Source organism: Anoplopoma fimbria, chromosome 8 (genome assembly GCF_027596085.1).
Source record: "Anoplopoma fimbria isolate UVic2021 breed Golden Eagle Sablefish chromosome 8, Afim_UVic_2022, whole genome shotgun sequence".
Classification (NCBI taxonomy): Eukaryota; Metazoa; Chordata; class Actinopteri; order Perciformes; family Anoplopomatidae; genus Anoplopoma; species Anoplopoma fimbria.
The window spans coordinates 2,208,699-2,231,930 of record NC_072456.1 but is presented as its reverse complement, the minus strand read 5'-3'; the positions used below and the strand labels follow the sequence as shown (position 1 = coordinate 2,231,930).

Below are 23,232 nucleotides of genomic sequence, written 5' to 3'. Positions count from 1 at the left end.
TAACCACTTGCTGGCGGTAGCTTCCAATTTAACAGACAGATATGAGAAAAGTATCGATACTCTCTAACTCTGTGCCAGCTTGCATGAAAGCATTTTTCCCCAAATGCTAAATTTGTCCTTAAAGACAGATGCACAGCATCAAGAGCTGGAGATGGTTGAACATGGTCAAAAATATTGTTCAGCTTGTTATAAGTTAGCTTTTACTTTATTATCATAGTAGCTACAAAGACCTGTTTGGTCTTACAAATGCATCCTGCTAACCCCCCAAAAAGAAAAAAACAAATCTCTATTCTTCAGTTTTTGTACAAGTACTGTGCTGCTCTGTAATGAGATTTGAGCAGCTCATTGTGTGTGGATTAAAATATCTGTGTTCGCTCTGTGAGGCTGCGCTCTCACAGTTGCCGCTGTATCCTCTTAAATTTCTACATTCGTCACAAGTCATGAAAGACTACAAAGCCAGACGTTTCACACAGACCGTTATCATGCCTTGATGTTTCTTTGAACATATTTTGTCACAAATTGCTATGGAACAGGCTTATATTTGGGAAATGGCTGGGAAACAGCTGTTTACCCAACATCTTACCTCATCACTGTCTCAACGGTGGGAGAAGAAATTCATCTGTTCATTAATTCCGTTTGTTGCTGAGTTATTAGCTGCTGGTAGAATGGAATGACCCATCTACCTGTCCGAGGATAACATTGTATCCGATGTTAGATAAACGTCAATAAATCACTTAGAAATCAAATGGGGGGAAAAAAACACTACTTATAAATTCATAACTCGCCTGAGAATCATCACATTCAGTTTTCTTCAGAATCGAAGTAAACCAGTGATAGCTGTCTGTACATCCGAACAGATATCGAAAAGGATCTGCTATAAACTAATTGGCACACTTTTAATGGTGCCAATTTGGCAAAAATGTAAACAAATAAAGGCTTAAGAAGGTGTCACTCACAGCGTAACTCACTGAATCCACAGCAAACGTACACTTGTATGTGATATTCCACAAATGATTGAACATTGGTTCCAAAGGTTCGAGCATTATTATCTTCCAAAAAGAAGTAAGACAAAGAATAATAATAATAGGAGTGACAAAATCTGTTAATATTAACGTCATCTAATATTCTTTGACACAACTAAGGGTGTACCTGAGAGTAGCACACTCCTAAGTCCCACTACCTGAGTGAATGTGGGCGTCTGCTGTTGCCTGCAGTCAGCATTGAGCATCCGCCCATTTAAAGTAGGCAGGCCAGGGCAGCATGCTAGGCTGACGGATGCCCGGCAGATAGCATCTGCTTATTTAATAATGTCCCCATATGCTGTTTAAAGCCAGTCTCTGCCCCACACTATTGTAATGACCTGTACACCAAAAGGAGCAGCAGCCGTGGAGGAATATGAAAATCAGATGCTTTGTATTTGTATGTAAAACAAAGCCATTTGAATCCACCGCTTAACTATTCGTTCACAAAACCAGCCTCTTTTATTACCTTCTTACAGTCGCCTCCTTGTTCTCTTTTTTCTTTTTTTTCTTCTTTTACTTTTTTTTAAATGGAGGATTCATGATTTTGTTATGGGTGCCACAACCTCTGCTTTGGAGCCATAAATCAAAGCCAAAGCTCAATCTTCTAAAAGTGTACCTTCACTCGTGTGTGTGTGTGTGTGTGTGTGTGTGTGTGTGTGTGTGTGTGTGTGTGTGTGTGTGTGTGTGTGTGTGTGTGTGTGTGGTGTGTGTGTGTGTGTGTGTGTGTGTGTGTGTGTTTCCATGTGTGTGTTTCCCCCCCCCTCCCCGTGGATCATTGACAGGTAGGGCTGTTCATACTGATTTTTTCTAGAGACCTTTGAGTATTAATTAAAATGCTGCATCCAACAGCTTAGTTGGAGTGTTTATGCCGCTGATGCCTACATTTGCCCAGTAAAGGTAGAGAGATGTTATGAGCCTGAAGGAGACGTCTGCTCCGATGAGAAGATTTACGAACTCACGGTTCCCGGGGCCTGCATATAGAATCACCACCATGTTTTTTTTGTTTTGTTTTCATGCTGGTCGAGCTCTGAGATTTGAGCCCATCCAGTTCAGTCCTTTTTTTCTTGAAGGGAGAGTCGCAGTGTATTTAGAGACCAAGGGCCCATCAGAAAGATGAAACCGAGCGTGGTAGTGGCTTCAGTCAGCAGGAGGACGTGAGCGAGGCGAGCCAGATTTGCTGCCTATAAAGCAGCAGACTCCCATCAAGCAGCCACCCAGCCGAGAGAGACAGAGGCAGGCGTCCTCACTGCCTGGCGGCACATGCTAAAGGGCTCGGAGCCCTCCAGAGGCAGAGCGCTTTTGTCAGCCGAGGCAGAGCTGTCAGTCAGGCCTGGCCACCAGGCTGTGACTGCATCTGTCTGCTCTGCCCAAACACTCAGATATTTAGTGTAGCAACTGGCAAATCTGATTTATTGGCCATTCAAAAGAAATGTAAAATGTGACGATTTGAGGCGGAGGATAAGGCAATGAAGATGAAACATTTTAAATGATTACTATTTGAGGTGATCTCTGTGTATTTCAAATGAATCTCTCATTTCACAACAAAAAAAAGGCTTATATCCGTTTTACAATAAAGAAGGCCAACTATTGGTTTCAGCGTCTCAATTGCTATGGGAATTGTCACTATTTTCTGGGCGGCGGCTGTGGCATAGTGGAGAGCAAGGTAGTTCTCCAATCAGAGTGTCGGTGGTTCGATACCCGGCTTCGGCAGTCGATGTGTCCTTGGGCAAGACACTTAACCCCAAGTTGCTCCTGAAGGCTTGCCATCGGTGTGGACTGGATGATGAATGTTAGTTAGAGTCTGATGGTGGCACCTTGCATGGTAGCCTGTCATCAGTGTGTGAATGGGTGAATGATATGTAATATACTACTGACTGTAAGTCGCTTTGGATAAAAGCGTCTGCTAAATGACTGTAATGTAATGTAATGTAATTACATAGATGGCAATTAATCTGCCCCAAAAACAGGAATAACAGCTTTAAGATAATGTTATGAAATGTTGTGTTGTCTTGAAAAAAAAAAATGTTAGAGACATAGTATCTTAACTTATTTTAAGACACATGTATATTCTATGTGGAGCTGAAACAAAAAGTCAAACTAATTAATAATTAATAAAAAACTGAAAATACATTTTCAGCTATTTTTATAAATCATGAAACCTGTAAATCAATTATCAAGCAAAAGTGCCAAACGCTCTGGTTTTAGATTCTCAAGTGTGTGACTCTCAGTATTATATAATTATAAATACAAACTGTGGATTTTGGGAGCCCTAATCGTCTATTGTCTTCCCTAACTGTATTTAACTCTATTCTAGCCAGCCAGAGTGACACATTCTTCTCTTTCAATCTGATGGATTGAAATCGGCAATTTAGGTTCCCATAATGCTTTGTGACAGGAGTAAAACGAGAGTTAAATAGACTAATTAGGAATTTTCACCGGCGCTAATCACTCGACTGTGGTTACAAATGTAGCATGCTGTTATTGTTATGTTCTACATATATTATATACACGGCCTGCTGTCTGACCGAGAAGGAATAATCATAGACTGATCCATTCCCTCTTGTTCTGGCAAGTAAATTCCAAATTCATCCGTATTTGCGTGCTCAAAACATGTTGCTGTGAGCATATAGCCAGCATGCTCACTGTGACTCAAGGTCTATTGGCTTAACAGACTCGCCGCCAGATGGAGGACCTTGAAAGTCCTGGTGGGAGCAGCAGTGGTGGAAGAAGTATTCAGATTCTCTACATGAATAAAAGCAGAAAATACAACAACTAGAAAAAAGACTTAATAATATTCCAACTTCAAATCCTCTATGTGGCATTTCTTCACTGTGGCTTTTCTATTACTGATGCTATTGCAGCATCTACACTAATCTATTTAGGAGCTGGACAGTCGCCCTCTCTGTGTCGTCTTGTGGCTTCTCACAGGGACGCTGATTGGTCTGTGCTCTGCTTTACCGGACACAAACACGGTACTGAAAGTCTGAAAAGAGGGATTTTCATGTGATTCCAGCTCCAAATAGTCCTTTCTACTCACTATACTTGAAGACTACCCCATCACTGCAGTGTTTTTCTCTCTGCTGAAACACATTAATCACACTTCCTCTCTTAATTCACCAAAAATAAATAGTGTTCTTGTAAACAACAATTTATGCCTGAATGAAAATGTTACCACATTGAGAGATAGTTAATGGCCAAATCAAAAGTGGAGTGGGGATTTTTTTGTTCAATACATTTCCACATGTGTCAGTCCAGTAATGTTTCCGGTGCCTACTATTCCATCTGGTTGAGTGCAGTGGTGTTTGTTAGGAAATGTCTCACATTACTGTGATTTCCATCTTTGCTGCTTCAGTGCACCAACTGAGTCATCATGAGTGCATACAAACCCACTGTTACACACACCGACCCTGCTGCCAATACCTGATCTGGTTGCAGGAATGTTTTATAGTGTGATTGTCACAACTACAATTTTTTTTATTTATTTATTAATTAATCAAATTATTATCCCTTTTTTTTAAATTATTTATCTTTTTGTCTATACAATGCGGAAATATATATTAAATTATATTTAATATAATATAATATCATATATTATTATTATATTTTATATTAAAATAAATATACAATTATATTACCATTATATTTTACCAGAGCTCAAGGTGACAGTTTCACTGTCTAATAAACGAAAGCTTTCCAAAGCTTTTCATTTAACAATAACAATTGTCATTTTTGGAATTGGTGCTACATGGTAAGAGAAAAAGAGAGAAAAAGGGCTGTGGTATTCTCTTTTGCTAAAAAAAATTCAAAGAAAAATAAAACACCCATAATGCACTGGGCTCTTTGCCATCACCACCATTCCCAGGCCGCTCCCTTTGCCACGACTAGGATTGATCCAGACTTTAGTACTTATGGTTATTTGACCTATGCAAATACTAGTTTTGATCATGGTTGCTTTAGTAAGAAACAGTTCATCATCAATCAGTCATAGTGCTGTTGCTTGCATTATGTGGATTCAATGTGTTTTCCCATCACAGACGGTGTGATTTGTACTCTTTAATTCTATTGTGCAATGGAGCAAATGTTATTGATCTCTTAAAGCAACTCTTAATGTCAAAATCAATTTATATAATTATGATTTCCCTTGTGAAAAAAAACGTATCTTAAGACCAATATCTTAAGGCAATATACAGTGGGTACGGAAAGTATTCAGACCCCTTTAAATTTTTCACCCTTTGTTTCATTGCAGCCATTTGCTAAAATGGAAAAATTCATTTTTTTTTCGCATTAATGTACACTCAGCAACCCATCTTGACAGAAAAAAACAGAAATGTAGAAATTTTTGCAAATTTATTAAAAAAGAAAAACTGAAATATCACATGGTCATAAGTATTCAGACCCTTTGCTCAGTATTGAGTAGAAGCACCCTTTTGAGCTAGTACAGCCACGAGTCTTCTTGGGAATGATGCAACAAGTTTCTCACACCTGGATTTGGGGATCCTCTGCCATTCTTCCTTGCAGATCCTCTCCAGTTCTGTCAGGTTGGATGGTGAACGTTGGTGGACAGCCATTTTCAGGTCTCTCCAGAGATGCTCAATTGGGTTTAGGTCAGGGCTCTGGCTGGGCCAGTCAAGAATGGTCACAGACTTGTTCCGAAGCCACTCCTTTGTTATTTTAGCTGTGTGCTTCGGGTCATTGTCTTGTTGGAAGGTGAACCTTCGGCCCAGTCTGAGGTCCTGAGCACTCTGGAGGAGGTTTTCTTCCAGGATATCTCTGTACTTGGCCGCATTCATCTTTCCTTCAATTGCAACCAGTCGTCCTGTCCCTGCAGCTGAAAAACACCCCCATAGCATGATGCTGCCACCACCATGTTTCACTGTTGGGATTGTATTGGGCAGGTGATGAGCAGTGCCTGGTTTTCTCCACACATACCGCTTAGAATTAACGCCAAAAAGTTCAATCTTGGTCTCATCAGACCAGAGAATCTTATTTCTCATAGTTTGGGAGTCCTCCATGTGTTTTTTGGCAAACTCTATGCGGGCTTTCATATGTCTTGCACTGAGGAGAGGCTTCCGTCGGGCCACTCTGCCATAAAGCCCCGACTGGTGGAGGGCTGCAGTGATAGTTGACTTTGTGGAACTTTCTCCCATCTCCCTACTGCATCTCTGGAGCTCAGCCACAGTGATCTTTGGGTTCTTCTTAGATCGCCCTTAGATGTTATTGTGAGGGATTTTTTCCCTAGTCCCTTGCAGAATAAGCCGGAGAACCAAGGTCTGTATTCTGACGATGTGCGGTAGTTAAAAATTTAAAAGGAATATTAATAATTTCTGGTGATCTAATGCGTTCATGTATAACTGATGCTATATTTAAAACTTTGGCCAGAAAAGAGCATTCAGCACCTCTGCCATGCCCCAGAGAACAACTCCTGCTGCATCTCCATGCTTTTAACTCTATCGTGTCAGAAAAGTCACTCCAAATTTTGAAATACTTCCTTTTAATTTTAAAATATTTTTAATTGGCCAAATCAGTGCTTTTAGCCTCCAACCAAAGTGATTATTTTTCTTCAGTAGGCTATGGAAGTTGTTAAATGCTTTTCAAGCATATTCTGCCAGAATAAGTAGGGGATTTAATTTGTCCGAGTAGTCTGTTTTGGGGCTGATACAGCAAACAAGTATTTTTTTTATCCCTCTTTCTATAATCTTGTATCAAGTACTTTATAATCGTAATTCTTTGAGGCAGTTTATTTTCAGCCTACCAGTGCTCGATGTGACGAAGTATAAGGGAAGAGTATAAATGACATCCTGTCCTCATGCCAGACTCTCTGAGTTAGGCTAGTGTTGGAGCTGGCATCGCCTAGGAAACCAGTGCGTGATCTAGCTGCTGATTCCAAGTTCTGTCAGAGTGGGTGGTACCATAGAACACACACAAACGTCCCTCCCACCTGCTTAAAAGCAGATCGGCACAATGTATAAATGTATCAAAATAAAGTTGAATGTTAGATACCAGAAGGAAGCCGCATCAGGCAGACAGGTAATTCCCCATCGGCCTATCAGACCGGTAGTAAACGCTCCAGCTGGCCAGTGCTGGAGTTTGCCAGCTGGGGGTCACACAAGCTCTAAACATGCAGCTGGGGAGTGCTGTGTAATCCTGAGTTAGTCCAACATACCAGCTACTGTTGAGCCCCTTATACTCTCATCCCCTCACACACTGAGACATCAAACATCTGGATGCACCACATGAAAGCTGCCTTAACCAGCTGTCGTTACAAGTATCACTCCTTAGAAATGTTTAGGGTGCGTACACTCTAATAGACTGTAAGGAAGATTTCCCAACACATAACTGTCAAATGTCCAAACGTGAACAGTTCTGGCATATACAAAAATTTCCGTTACACAAACAAACCCAGATCTGCAGTTAAACATTGATTTCTAGGTTTTGATTTGTACAAGCCAGAGCACCTGATGATATCACAGCAGGCAGCAAAGCAGAAAGCCTCGGGCTTGGCTGTGGAAAGTAAACATCCCTTGAAGAAGGAAGACGTGGCGCCATCTGCCTCGTGACACGACGAGGGTTATGATTAGATTGCTATTATAAATGGATAATGTCAGATGATACGAGCCGCGATTTTAAGCAGCCCATTTGAGTATGAAAACCATACTGAAATAAAATAGTTGTTATGATTATTGAAGTGGAAATGTAACTGAGCAGCGGTAGTTTTTCCCAAAGACTGGGACCACAGGCGGGTCGCAGGAGATTTATCAGGGTCGCCGAACACGTTTGCAGAATTTCCTCCAGAGTCACTTATTTATCATTTATATCTGCAGAGGGAGCCTGAATATAGCCTACTTATCACAATAAATCCAGAGCTTGTTAACTCCGTCTAAATGCATGTCACTTATAACGTGTATATGTTTCCAATACCGCATGCATAAAACGAAGGTGTGATTTAAATTGTGGATTGTTCTATCTTTAACTTTTATGTGACTGGCATTACAAGTATTACTCAGACTCCGACTAACTGTAAATCTTTTATTTAGCCACAGCATATAGCACATATTAGCTGCTCTCCCATGACATTGACAACGGAGCCCGTGCGTTACCTATAATGCTCTCTGGTTTCAAAGTCAGGGTGACAAGGTGGCACAAAATACACAACATGGGTCAACACAGCTGTAGCCTGCTCCACTTAAAAAATAAATAATCTTCAAGCATGAAAATAATCAAAATTGAATCAACAACCTTCTTGAACAGTATCATTTTTTGCTGTGCAGTTGTTTTGGATTGCATAACAGTATACAGGTGTTCAATACACCCGTACATGAGGCGATGTGATCAGGACTGTAGTGAACGGTGGATCTTACAGTCATCTGTCCTCCTCTTGTCTCCCTTTTGCATCTTTTACTTGCATTATTCAGTTCCTAGTTAAATACTGTGTTCTTTGCTTTTGGAGGTATTTACATTGATGCTGATCTTTTGGTATCTTCTGTCCCTAAACTAGGCCACAATTGGAATTGACTTCTTGTCGAAAACCATGTACTTGGAGGATCGAACGGTAAGAAGCCTCAGTCATAACAGTACAATGTCATAGCATGTAATGTGTCAATATCATTTTTTCTGCTCGTTACTACAATAATGCTTGAGCTCACTGATAAACAGCATGTCCTCTGTCTTGTTCGCCATATGTAAATGAATGCAATATGTCTGCATGTCTGTTTACCTCGAGGAATCTTTTCACACAGCAGTACGACCTTGGATGTGTCATCTCGAGGAGTCCACTCATATAAATAATGAGTGTTAACCTGCGCTGAGTACCCTCAGACGCATATCTTCTTGTGTGTGTGTGTATGAGTGGGAGTTTGTGGAGGGAGCCGACTGTTTCCAGGCTCTCTGACTATCTGAATAATCTCAGTCTCCTCAGCTGTCTCTCTCTGAACCCCAGGTGAGGTTGCAGCTCTGGGACACAGCGGGTCAGGAGCGCTTCAGGAGCCTCATCCCCAGTTACATACGGGACTCCACTGTGGCTGTGGTGGTCTACGACATTACAAGTTAGTGTTCCTTAAGACATATTTAAATATCATAACACTTAGCTACCTAGTGGCCCGCCGAGGGTCCAAATCCTTTTTCTGTTATACCTGCAAGTATTCATCTGTAAGTATTTTTACTGGTTTACCGTCAACACAGGTAACCAGAGTCCATCTCTCTCTCTCACTTAAAGGCCAAAACCTTCACTGTCTCTAACTGTGAAACAATTATGACAGATGGAATTTCACTTCGTAGCAGAATCCAAGATGAGATATAACAAATATCTCTTTGATATTTCCCATAAGCACATTAGACACACTGTACATTGAGATGAGACTTATTGCATTAACCTTCCCCCATATCAAATTCTCTTAAAGTGGCAATCCTTAAAATTTCCGTCCTGGTTGATTTAATGGGAATAGCCAATGCAGTTAAATACTACAGGTCCAACAACACAGGGGGCAGCAGAAAAAAAACTATCATTGTTTTTATTAAGAAGCCAGGCAATACATCTTTCTATGTGCAACCGTGATCTAATTTAATGCTGCCCACGGTACAAGTCTGCCAACAGCGAAAGTGAAAGTAGTTGGTTACCTCGATGAGAAGTTGGAGGTGTGATATCCATATCTAACAGCTCACTGTGGCTGCTCCTTCATGTTCCATTACTCCCTGCAATATTTCAAACTGATTGCAGAAAATGGCCACCGTCTTGTTTTGTAGAGGCTTTTTTTGCTACGTGATAGCGGTCAGTGTCAAGCTCCCCAACACATTTCTTGTGACTAATTCGTAATAACAGTCAACTTGTGTTTCGCCAGTGAAATGCTGTTACTGTGAAGCTGCAGCGGTAGGAATTGTTTGCATTAGCAGTAACTGCATTTTTCTCGGGAATGTTGCCAAAGACACCCAGTTCCTGATACTGCACAATGTACTTTCATTAGTGGGCCATCGGCTCAATCCCTATTGTGTTGCCCAATTACGCAATTAATTTTTTTTGTTTGATGATGGTGCCCTCTATACATTATACATTAATGCATAGAAAGAACCGTTTATCCTGAATATATCACCTAGCTAATATATTCTGCTTAACAGTAGTCGGACACTGAAACAGAAGTATACAACTCTAGTATTTAGAAGGTGGCCTTTGCTCATCCATAGAGGTAATACCATGTTAATATCTAGTACTGTGAGGACTTATCATTTTCTCTGACAGAGTGTAATTTATTCCCTCTCAAATCTATGTGTGGCTTCTATTTAATCGTTTCAATGAGCAAATTATACTTACTGACTGGGCTCAGGAAGTTAATTTTTATTCCTGATTTTATGGAAAAATATGGGTTACCATCCCCCAAACCCATGCTTTTTTTTCCCCCACCCTGAAAAAGAAGTGTGGCCAGTCATCAATTTAGTAGTCCAAGAATACAATAAGACTGTAAGTCTGCATGTCAGCAAGTCTGCATACTCAATGGACCTGGCAAGGTCAAAGGGATTTATGAAGAACTTAAACATGCTACAGAGCTGTACATGTACACTGTACCATGAATTTATTGGGTAATTTCAGCGCTGTGTGTATTGTACAGTATCATCAATCAGCTACTATCTTCAGGACATCAGGACAAACATCAGGATTTGTTCGATTTTATCTTGCAATAATAAATAGCAGCAGCAGGTAATACAAAATGTTTGATACATTTTGCATTCACAGATTTCCACAGATTTTTTCTTGCCCGCTGATGTAAAAACACCAAGTCAGTGTTTAAAAATCCAGCTGAAATGTTAATAGATTTGTTTAAAAGCAGTAGCAGCAGGAGAGCTGTCATCTCATTTAATGTTACTGCAGTTACACAAACCACATCTTTAATTTGACTCTGCTTCGTCTTTTCTCCTCGACAGATGTGAATTCATTCCAGCAGACGTCAAAGTGGATCGAGGACGTGAGAACAGAGAGGGGAAGTGATGTCATCATCATGCTCGTCGGCAATAAAACAGACCTGGCAGATAAGAGGTGTGTATGTCCCAGACTAACCTGCCTCCTGCAACAGCACCTGTATCGCGTTTTTTGTCTTTATTATTCAGCATCTCCTTTCATGTCTTGACACCATGGCAACAATAATGTGCAAGGTGTCAGTCTGTCTGTCAGCCGTCAAGAACATTCAGTCGAGCACCTCGAGAACAAAACATGAAAGAATCAGGCTGACTCCCTGCAGAGTAGTTGATTTGATTAGATGTCAGAGCATCCTGCTGAATAAATCTGTATGTGAATGAGACTGAACTGGTTATCTTGAGACCAATATAATTCCTTCATTTACCAGATGAATTTATTACAATGCCACCTCAATCCCATGTGAAGAAAGGTATGAGAAAGTAACGTTTGCTGCTTTACGTATCAAATATCTAAATGAATGCACTAATTAGCCAGGTTATGTTTAGTGTTGTCATAGTAATTATGGTGGAACATTAGGCAACTCAGCTGCTCTTATTGCTTTTAAAGGAGTAAAAATGATTGCTTGCTTGTAGAAATTGCTCAGTGACATAGCCCCTGGTGACACTCGAGCAATCATGAGCACAAGGGGATTATTTTTTCATGCATAAATGTACGTACATAATTGATATAACTCTATAGTGAGGTGATAAAATGCTGATGTTTAATATAGCTGAGAAGGAGAAAGAAATTGATTCGAAACAGGGTAAAGAAGAGATGACATGAATAAACAGTTGTGGAAAATAAAGGGAGAATTGAACCATAAAATTGCTTGTGCCAAGGTGCATTAATGGTACATTCTCATTGCTTGAGATGGAATACAGATTTAAAGTCACTGTTAAAAGTTCTGATGTTGTTCCAATGTTGCTTCCTGTAAAATGCATGTTAAAGTCCTAATCCTTACATCCTTTAAGAAGTGCAGAAAAATAAGATGAACCACTTTATGTTATCTCCATTGTTTTTAGTTGTGTTGATATACAGAACTTTCAGTAATAGTTGTGTTTATGTATTTGTTTTTATATTGGTTAGATTGTTTTTTACCAGGATGTCTCTTGTGGTGTATTATCTTTTTTACAAGAAATAACCATCCAAAATGGCAGTGTATACTAGTTAACACATAAAAAACATGCACTTTTAATTTACTTTATTCCTGCATATGTGCAGTGACTGCTTAAGCACTTAATAAAAGCTGCAAAAATTGTCAGTTTCTACCATGGCGAGGTTTGCACTACAGAACAGGAATTAGCTAAATGTTCTCACGCTAACGCGCTAAACTAAGATGGTGAATGTGGCAAACATTAAACCTGCTTAACAGCAGCATGTCGTTATTGTGAGCCTGAATGAAGGCTGGGACTCGGTCTTGAGCTAACGGATATGACAAATGCACACTGGAGCTGTGATGTTGGAGGGTTACAGCAGATGGCGCTAGAAATAAAGGAATGGTGTCCGCTCAAGCCCTTTTCGGGTATGCTCGAATAGATGGCGGCCTCTTTACAAAAGAAAGTTTTCAAAGAGAAAGCATTTGTTTCTTATCTTTCATTAAAACATTCTTGTGGTCCAGTAGTCAATCTTTCTTCTGTATTATTGCTGTTCTCTTGTTTTAAGTAGCGACTTCTGGTACTTCCTTTATTCTGGTTTTCCCAGGTCAACACTTTGCTAAAACAGTTGACCATCTACTTTGTGTTCTGGTTGACTGGTCTTTGTGTCATTTAAGTGGGCCAACGTGGTAGATGTTGGTGTGGTAGTGTGGGGTAGAGTGATTGAGTTTGATCCTCTAGCATAGAATCAGATTACTTCCTGCTTCCTGTCACTCTGGTTTTTTAAAGTGTTCAGCAGAGTACGTTCACAAATAATGTGTCCTCATGTGGTGAGTAACCATGCATAAATCATGCACACATAATTTAATTCTTCCTGTCAGCATTATGTTCCCGAGCAGCAACATTAGCATCTACAGCATTAACATGTCGTGAATATACTTTGAGCAGAAGAGAGAAGTTGCCATCGGCATTCTTGTGTCTTAGATTCAACGTGTAACTGACTGAAGGGCATGCAGAAAAAAATTGCCGGGGATAGCAGTTTCAAGGATGCTTCTCGTTGGACCTGTCAATAAAAGTTCATTGCTGCCATGACAACAGACCAAAGGCAAGAGCTTTGGTTTTTGAGCTTGAGATTGTGAAGGTACATTAAGACTGGGCAAGAATCCCATCTGTTTCCACAAGAGAGTAAAGAGCATATTTAAGATGATATCAAATCATATGGAAGCGCAAAGGGGACGTTATTGTTATGATAATGTAAACTGCAATAATCCAATTTTCATTTTCACATACTTGTAAGTGTGTTCTATGACCACGTTAAAATATAAATAAAATAAAATAGCTGTTTGACACTTAATTTCCGTCGTACCATGCTGTACAAATTTTATTTCACATTTGAAAATGTATGTGCAAAAAATGTTTTCCACTGTAGAGCAAGTTAAGTCTTTGAAAATGAAATGTCAAATGTGGTTTCATTTTCAAATAGCTAGAGAATGTCTTTAATTTTGACTTGATTATTGCGTGAATAAACAGAAAATTAGGTTACATTGTTTTTATTACATTTAAATTTTCAAATTTGAATATTTTCACCACTTTGAAAATGAATTGTTCAACAGATTTTCCCTTTTTCATTTCAATCTTTTCATAGAACGCCCATAAAGAATTTAAAAAATAAAATTGCAAATTGGATTATTGCATTTTGTTTTTATACTCAAATAACATACATATCTGTAAAATGATAATGCTATTGGGGAATAACATGTTGAGCTGTGTGATATTGATCAACAGCGATAGGTGTGGTGCTAAATTAAATTATTTTTGAAAATGTTGACCTCCAGTACAACAGTGAACTGAACGTACTGAACCTTTTAACTTAAATGTTTAGCTCATTTATGTTGACTGCAATTAAGTTGGGAATTAATGGGGCATGGTAGTTAAATCTCCAGTAAATGTTCCCTGGTAAAGAAATAAAGGCTAACCGCTGCGTGTAACGTAACCTCAGCATCTTTTCCTAATTTTCTTTTTCTAGGAGGTCAGTCAATTTTTTTTTTTTTCTATTTTTTAACCTACAGCACCCCACATTTTTTCTCCCTTGTGCAATTGTGGTTGAGCCAGTAAATGTTGCACATACAACAGATGATAAATGTTGCAGTCACTATGGGCACTGTTCCTTGTTTTCAGTGGCTCCAGTGTTGCTACCCTGTCAGAACTGATAATGACGAGTCTATTTGGATGTCAGAATATACATAAAATGAAAAAGAATAAGTAGTGCGTGTGCATCGTATGTCAGTGTATGAGGACATGACTTGGCACATAAACTGACAGCACTGTAAATAATGTGGCTGACATTGAAAAATGAACCTGAACACCTCAGTGTGAGGAGAGATACAAGTCTGGCAGGGATGTAGTGTGTTCTTCTCTGGATTCTGTGTTTCTATGTAGCTGTGTCGCTGGACCTTTTAAGAAACAACTTGAAATAAGTCAATTTAGCTACATTGTGCTTCGAGAGAAGCACCTCCGTCAGCTTGGCTCTCTTTTTGTTTTGTTGGTTTGTCCATGCGTGGTTGAGCTTTTCAAAATACTCAGTACCTAGGGTAGTTTGAGTATGCATAGTTTAGGTGCAACAAAGAGGAGCTTGATGTGCTGTATGCTGACTTTTACTATATATATATATTTATTAGTGTAGCTTGACTCAGCAACAAATATATCTTACAATATCTACACAATAAAATCTATGGAAGAATCAAAAATATAAATAGGCCTCCACAAGGTTGTATCATCAATTATCAAGTTGGTTTTTGATGCCTTCTGGGAGAATATGTGGTTACACTACAAAAAAATGAACAAAAGGAAGCAAAGATCAAATTCATCTTTTTGTTAACTTTATGCTGAGTTCATAATGACTATAGATAGTAATGACCTCTCTGCATATACCTTAAAAGAAGTGTGATAAACTCCAAATGCTCTGCTAGCGTGCATGAATGGGGCTAGGATGCCACATATTTTGCATCTATTTTGCAATTTTCTTGCCAACTACCCGTCTGAGGATGAATAAGTCTCTGTGTTGTTTAAGGTAGCAGTACTGGTGCAACTCTGTTAGCTGGTGTTATTATGTAAATGCATCTCCAGTGCACTGTTTTCTCTTCTCGATGCAGAAACTTCTTCTCCCTTACCTCACAAAGACTGCAACTCTCTTTCTTCGATGCTCTGATGCGAAGGAGGAGCGTAATGTTGCTCTGTTTGATGTTTTGCACAACAGGATAAGCTGTCGGTGTGAGAAGGTTTGTACTGGCATTACAGCCAGTTAGGGGTTATTTCAAATCAAAATTTTTTTTGTTTGTACAGCTAAGATTTCCTTTGTCATGAGAGGAGCGGAGAAGTCTGGTTACGTCGTTGTTTTCCCAGAAGACTAGCGGCAGGTTGATTGAAGCCGGCCGTCTTAACGAACCTACTGCTGCGCGGGCTGCAGAGTCAGCAGGATCTCCGATCTCTCCGTTTCCGTTAATGGACACCTGACACAGTCTCCGTTTCACAGCGAGAGCCAAACAGACACTGCCAGATTCATTAAAATCTGATGCAAATTGGCTGTTATTAATGTCTCGCAGGACAATATAATGAATCATTCACAGTCATTAGCTAATTAAGTCTGGTGTATCCTCACTAGCCTAGAATAACAGGAGCTTCAGCTGCAGATAATGGGGCTTTACTGCGAGTCTTTGTCTATTGTCTGCTTGTCTCTGTTGTATGTGTCGATGTGAGGAACTCAGCCTCCGCTTCGTACCCACAGTCTGTAAACAGTTTACTTTTATTTCTAATGCATTAATCTGCAGTGTTTTAATGATGACTCCCCTCTTTTCCACAGGCAAATCACAATTGAGGAAGGCGAACAGAGGGCCAAAGAGCTGAGCGTCATGTTCATAGAGACCAGCGCCAAGACGGGATACAACGTCAAACAGGTGAGTACATAGCAGGTCTGTTGTGAAGATATGTTATGTCTTTAATAGGAAATTGCAGACCATTCAGATTGACTAATGCAGTTACAGAAATGTCATCATAGATTATGATGTCGTTTTTTTATTTTTTATTTGCATGTTTGGTGTCAGAAAACTTGTATCGAAGTGCTTCCCAGATAGCTGAACAGCTCCTGAACCCCATGTGCCCCTGACCATCCGATGTCAAGTTAGTTGAGGTCGCTTCCAAGAATATCTATAACTTTCAAACCACCAATCCGGCGTTCACACCCTCTTAACACAGCCACACTTAACTTAATTGGCTAGCCATGTGGAGGTGAGAGGGTTTGAACTCTCTCTCTCTGTCAGTCTTTACATAACAATTTTTGTCACTTTTTGTGCAAACGACCGAGTGCAACACCATGAATGTTCTCAGGAGAGACTGCTTGAAAAAATGCACCTTTATCAAACATATTTAATGATTATGTCTCCATGATGGTCCATGGAGGTGACACGTCGTACAAACTACTGTTGTTATTTATGGGGAAAGTAGCCCGGTTCGACAACAGCGATTTTTGTCTCTGAGCTGCTGTTTGTGGTCCAAAACAATGACTGTCTGTTGAGTTAATAAGTAGCGAGTTGAAGGCAAGCTGTTTTGTGTCTGTCAGTGAATGGTGTATCTGGCAGCCGCCTCTCTCAGCCCACAGCGGCGCAGACAGAGGAGGCTATTCTTCACCTTACTTCAGGACAGTGGACTCAGATAGTGAAATGCCAGGATGGAACACAGTGGTGTGAAACCTACAAATCAAAGGTCACAGTGCTGCCTCCAAAAGGCTGCAGTGTTCATGCGGTTTGGCTGTGTCAGCACTATTCACTGAAATGAAATGTCAGCATCAATTTCACCATCTTTCATGAGAACTAATAACTTATGCAGTAAGACTACATATCGAACAGTGGTTTTTAACACTGGAAGACGTGTCAAGTCATCATGTGAACATGACTTCTTTGTTTTGTTTAGCCTCAATTGAGATGATTGATGAATTTATTTATTTATTTATTATTCCATTACAAAACCATACAAAAGAGAAAATTAACAGATGCTTAAGCCAGAGTTTGTTCCAATATGTGCACATGCTTGATAAAAAAAAAAAAAGTGATGTGAGCTATTCCTTGAAACATCCTGTACTTATAGATGATAATCCATTGATCCATAAATGTGAAGCAGGGACCTTTTGATTTGAATGTGAAAGGGTATCTGAGAATTGTTTGTTTGTCCAACGCTGCTATCCCTCTGTCCTGCTGATGAAACTGGGATTTCTTCAGTTTTATGATTATGATTTCAAATTTCCAACAAGTCGATGAAGGTGATCATCTAAAACAATGGTATCTTGACCATGTGAGGTACCCAAAATTGCAATAGGTAGCATCTGTTTGTGTTCTTTCCCATAATGTTTGAAAGTGAACATCAGAGACGTGTTATTCGCTCTGGTCGGGTAAGCATCCACAGTGATTACTCCATAATAACATCATTTAACTGTGGCAACTACAAACCGTCACCATGTTTATGGACTTAACCAATCTAAAGCGAGATCATATCCAAGTCAAATGAATAATGGTAAATGGCTGCATGGACCTTAGGAAAAAAGGATGGATATTATCTGGATCTCTGCATAATATTTTCACCTTTCATTAAATTAACATGCCCTCGTTCTGTGTCTGTCTTTCCAGCTGTTTCGGCGTGTTGCGGCTGCTCTTCCCGGAATGGAAAGTATGCAAGAAACAAGCAAAGAAGGGAGTATCCTTTTGACCTATTTACATATCATGAAAATCCCCTTTTTCATGAAACCTACTTTAAAACCAATATGTCAACCGCTTAAGCTCAGAGGAAACTTTTTCTCTTTGAAATCTGCATGTGATAACATCATTGACCGCTCATTTTTAAAATATGTATAAGCTAGTGTCCAATTAAATGTGTTTTTACCTCGGCACACTAGCTTACTGTTTTAGCATTGTGGGTAGGCAGGTTTTGCTCATTTAAACCAGACAGGAGTCTCGGTGTCCTACCATGGTCCCGCGGTGCTGCTGCAGACAACTCTGCTAACTGGCACCTCATATCTGCTGCTGTCATCTGAAGCATGTCACAGCTCCACCTGTGGAAGACTTGTCAGGGTCTGCAGCTGTTTTCACTCTCCTAACACACAACTCCTTCATGATATTCTTCAGGAAGTAGCATTTGATCATTTGATACTGCAAACAAATTTAAATATCACACAGTTATTGAGAGCATCTAGGATGGTTTTTCAATTTTGTAGAATTTATTTGTTTTGATTACATTGAAGGAGTGATTTGATTCAAGAGACGCACGTGTTCATGTCTGATGTTAAAGGAAGAAAATACAGCAGCTGAGACAGATTTCAGCAATCATTTTAATCAATGACTAAAGAGAGTCGTTACACTGTGTTGGCTCTGCTCCCGCATTGATTCTAACATCTGTAAATATATCAGACAGGGGTAACAGCCTACACTTCACACTCAGACTCATTGAGATTTTGTAGTCTGCATGAAAAGAGGCATTTCACGCATAATATATCTGCACTCCACTTTGATTGGGTTGATTCTCAAAGAAAGCCCTTTAGCTAGTTGGAGCGTTTTCTGATTTGAACCCCCTACAGTTCTGTATTTACTATAACCTCAACATTTAAAACAATTTAGTTCACTCGTTTCTTCTCGGTGACTGTGTTGTCTGTTCAAACACTGGTAGCTCTGCCGGGTGGCTGGAAGCCCCTGTCGTACTGGAGAGCATTTATGCTTTTGTTCGTTTACAGCTTCTTTGTGAACTTCACAATAGCTATGCAGAACAAAATGAGCATTGATATGAAAAGGAAAGTCCTACGGTTTGTGTACATTGCCTTCCTCAAAGCTGCAAACTGTTACTTCAAATGTCTGCTACATAGGGCTGATAATGCTGCAGGACATGCAGTTCGCAAATCGCTTCAATAACAGCTTGCTTCACAGTAGTAGAATTATAAAATGCAGAATTTAACTGCACAACAGCTGCTAGTATAGACAACAAAGTCAGCAACTTAATCCTTTATCCATGTTCAATTAACCTGGTAGTCGATTGATAATTGTGGCTGATGTTGTTTGTTTTCTTCCGGCGGCGTTATGAATCAGGGAAGGACCCGTTGTGACTGCTAAAACTAAATCAAGCAGTAAACATGAGTGTCTGCGTCATTGTTTTCAAAGGTCCCCGTTTCTGCCCATCGACACTAAAGCACAACCTGCACATTTTCAAACTAACATGGTATCAGTGTAGCATCATGGTAGCGTTTTCAACGTCTCCGTTTCAGGGATTGTAAAACTCATGAGTAGTCTGTACGCTAGGCGTAAATATAGCAAAAGATATTCATTTTAAAACGAAAACGTAGTAGTGTGGATGTAGCCTGAGGAAAACAAAAGACAAAATCATCGCCTAATGAAAAGAACCCAACAACACAGACCAACAGAGATGACAGCACTGTCTCACCAACAAAGCTGAAGTCCATCATCACAGCACCAGAGTCACCGAGTTACATAAATAAATGCCCACTCCTACAAAGACCACTTAGATATTGTATAATACATAGTGATATGAATGTTAGTGATACACCTTTTACAATAAGCTATATGGCTAGAACGAAAATGAAACCCTCATATACATATCCATCCCTCATAGGCCAGGTTAAATATCTGTTCAGTTTTCTCCTTTAAATAAAAGACAAAAGCAGATGTTTTTTACAGTTGTGCAAGTTGGCAGTCAGTAGTTTTGTTGCGGAAAAGACGAAAAGGTCTGCATCCTCAGACACACTTTGGGGGCTGTCAACAGTAGGATAATGTTACTACGGAGTCAGTGAGTTAGCTTTTTGCGGGATATAGATTAAGTCCTGATTATTTAGCCTATTTTTGTCTCCATTTGGGAAAATTGTCATCATTAAATGTATACTGTGATCTATTAGCAGATCAAATTTGCAGAATACCTATGAATGAGATCACTAGACTGTTGTGATACTGAAGAAAACTTAAAAACACGATGATTCCCAGCCAAGTTCTGGAGTGATGAGGAGACATTTTGAATTGAAAAGAAACAGTAATTTTCTAATAATACAAATCTGTATATAGGATTTGTCTAACACTATCTTTGGCTAAATTTTGGACTGTTTTATTGAGAAGAACCAATATCACTTACATTGAAATTGCATCAGGAAGGGATCTCTAAATGTCCAGTAGATACAGGAGGAATTAAATAAAACCTGTTTGATTTTACATATGGTCACTTGACGATCCTCATCCTATCTTTTCAACTTTACTCTGAGCCGTATCCAATGCTTGTCCCTAAAAGCAACGAAAACACATTTTTCTAATGTACATACACTAAATCAGCAGCATTTCACGTTGTCGATGTTTTCCTCTGACTGCGTTAGACCTTCACATCCTCGTCAACTCGAGGTGCCATCTCTATGGTAACTGTGGGTGAATTATGAAATTGCTTCTTTTTTTCTTTTTTTTACTATGTGCATATAGCAATGTCATTACTCGTTCTGCGTGAAGCCGTCTCCATCACTGCAGCATTAATTTGCTTCAATTCAAACATAAATAGATGCTGACCTTGGTGTGGAGAAGGAATGCCTACATTTGTCTCCCTGAGCATCTCTGATTATCGCCCACTCATCATTTACCGGGAGTCGTCCAGCCTTTGCAAACTGCACAACCTCAATAATAAACTCGGTAATCTCACAGCCCTCTGAACTATGGGATGGCCCCTCTGCTTTTTTTTTATTGCAGTCTGACATATTTCCTGGCTATAAGGCATCACTCACATCCAGCCAATTACCTATATCTCTCTTCCTGTTTTTTATCTCTGTCTTTAATGAGGCATAATGGATGTGGGGGGGATCTGATGGATGGCAGGAGATGACAGTTCCTCAGCAGCTCTGTGTCTCTGCTGTCATTGTCAGTTAATGGAGCAGCTCCTCTGTTGTTATTGCATTGTGAATAGTATTGATTTTACTAGGAGAGGGGCAGAAATGAGCTTAGACCAGGATACATAAATGCATGTTATATAGCCTGAATGTGGCTGTTTGATCACCTGCACTTTAATTAAGCTTGGTGCACTGGATATTTACATTCTTCTTCATATTAAAGCCTTTACACAGGGGGCGTGACGAATAAGCAACATAGAAATGCTATTTAGAATATTATGCATCAAAACGATTCATACTGGCAGCCATTTGCAATACTTTTTTGATCATTGAATAGATTTGTGAAGGCAGAGGACCAACTCCCAGGATCCCATAGATTCAGAGCAGCCGTCTTGTTTAGTACTACAGTGCCTCTGTGTTGTTGTCATGGAAGTCTAAAGAGAACTGGATACAGAGTTGGAGGCTTCGCCCCGTTCATTCTTATGAAAGTTGCTCAGTGGCACACAAAGCAAAATAAAGTTCCACTTCAGAGTATAGAATTTGGATTAAAGTATTCCGATATTCTACACTATCGGGCCCATAGGGCACAAGCCTTTCTTTTAACCCCCCCTTCCAGCCCCCGGTTGAGCCTGGATCTCAGGCTCATTCCGGCTCATGGATTTGGCTAGTATTACATTTTATAACTTCCAGGACCCAATTATTTAAACAAGGGATATTCAAGCGTTCATACTGGGAAGTTGATATTCTTAAAAAAAAAAAAATCCAATGAGCTTCAGACGTCTCTTTCCCAATGTAAGTCTATGGGGAAAAGTCTTTTTGGGCCCCATGGCATAATGTGACGGACCCCGAAATTGTTATTCCCCATTCGGCCACTATGTCAAATTTCCTTCAAAGCCTGACGCTCTTCTTGGGGGCTTGGTTGTTGTACACTACAGTGAATGTCCTGCATAATGTGATTAGCGGATACCTTTATTTGTGGGGGGAAAAGTTGCGAATGAATCACCCAAAAAAAATGAAGTGTAAAGGCCGTTAACCAACAATTCATGGACTGCTAAAGACAAAAAGTAAACAAAAGTAACCTACAGAGTGTGATTTAATGGAAAACTTGGATACAAGAAAAGTTAACGTTTTCTCGCAGTAGTTCCACTTTTTTAAAAACAAGTCCTAGATTCACTCTGTGTTTTTTTAGAAAGTAATCACAGTGTACTCTCTGTTCCCTTTAATTGCCAGTTTGGGTCACGCTGATTTATGGTGGATGTCGGGGCCTATGGGGCACAGTCTTCTGCTCTCTATCTGAGAACAATTTCCTACAGGGTCACTGGGTATCATCACCACTATGGGACCGCAGAGAGCGTGAAGAGGCTGCTTGACCCAGATCAAGTGCTGGGGTCATCCACATTAATGAGAGCGAGCCAGAGAGCAAAATGAATCACTCCAGGCTCAACGTGATCAGAAAAAAGGCAGCCTCTCCGTGATTTAGTTAATAGATTTGGTTAGAAGGAGTTTTTATTATTCAGGGGTGTTTTGTGAAGTACGTTACATCAGTTGAGATATGAATCATAGAAAACAGCCAAAACAGAGGATAGTATTGCTTCTCTCCCAAATTGAGACATCAACCTAAAAGTGTCCCTAATAAATTGTGTTATCAGATGTGCAACAATTCCTGTGCTGTTGAACAGCACGTTGACTCTCCAATGTTACATTTTTGGCTTTCTCGTCTAGTTGATATTCTTTTAAAGATATGATTTAAAAAGGTGCATCGATCTATTTTTTCTAACAGTAGACGAAATGACTGGGAGTTATGAGAAAGGGATTGCTAGTAATGAAAACCCCTAACAGAATAAGCACTAAATTCTGCAGTTCCACTCATTGCTACATTGCGTTTTAGCATCTTGCAGCTCTTTATTTTGATTTTATGGTCCACTCTCATTATCAGCATGTTTTTTAGAGAAGAAGCTGTAATAAACGCTCTGTGCGCTACCTGCCCAGCATTAAAAGCTGGCAGCAATTAAGTAAGTAAAGAGACAGATATTTCCCTCCAGAGTATTGGCTGGATGTCAAAAGAAGCAACTCTTTCACGATATCAACTTAAAAAGTTGATGTGTCTGTGATGGGTTTACAGTTTGGTTGCGCTGCCCCCGAGTGGCTACAAAAATCGATTCATGTAGTTTTAACATATGATTTCCGGTTATTAGGGTTCCCTTATGGCTGCCATTTGGAACAGACAATGCCTGGCAGATGTTTATTGCAGCTGTAAGCCGCCCATCTATT

The 23,232-nt window shown here is 39.8% G+C and overlaps 1 protein-coding gene across 1 annotated transcript in view; it reads left to right on the top strand.

Annotated features, from left to right (window-relative positions):
* The window catches only part of rab6ba (RAB6B, member RAS oncogene family a), a 49,469-nt gene that overhangs the window by 21,963 nt on the left and 4,274 nt on the right, over positions 1–23,232 (top strand). Inside the window, exons 3-7 of the mRNA XM_054602603.1 lie at positions 8,518–8,571; positions 8,959–9,064; positions 10,932–11,043; positions 15,916–16,009; positions 17,732–17,798. Coding sequence (XP_054458578.1) covers positions 8,518–8,571; positions 8,959–9,064; positions 10,932–11,043; positions 15,916–16,009; positions 17,732–17,798 — 433 coding nt within the window. The remainder of the gene's footprint in view (positions 1–8,517; positions 8,572–8,958; positions 9,065–10,931; positions 11,044–15,915; positions 16,010–17,731; positions 17,799–23,232) is intronic.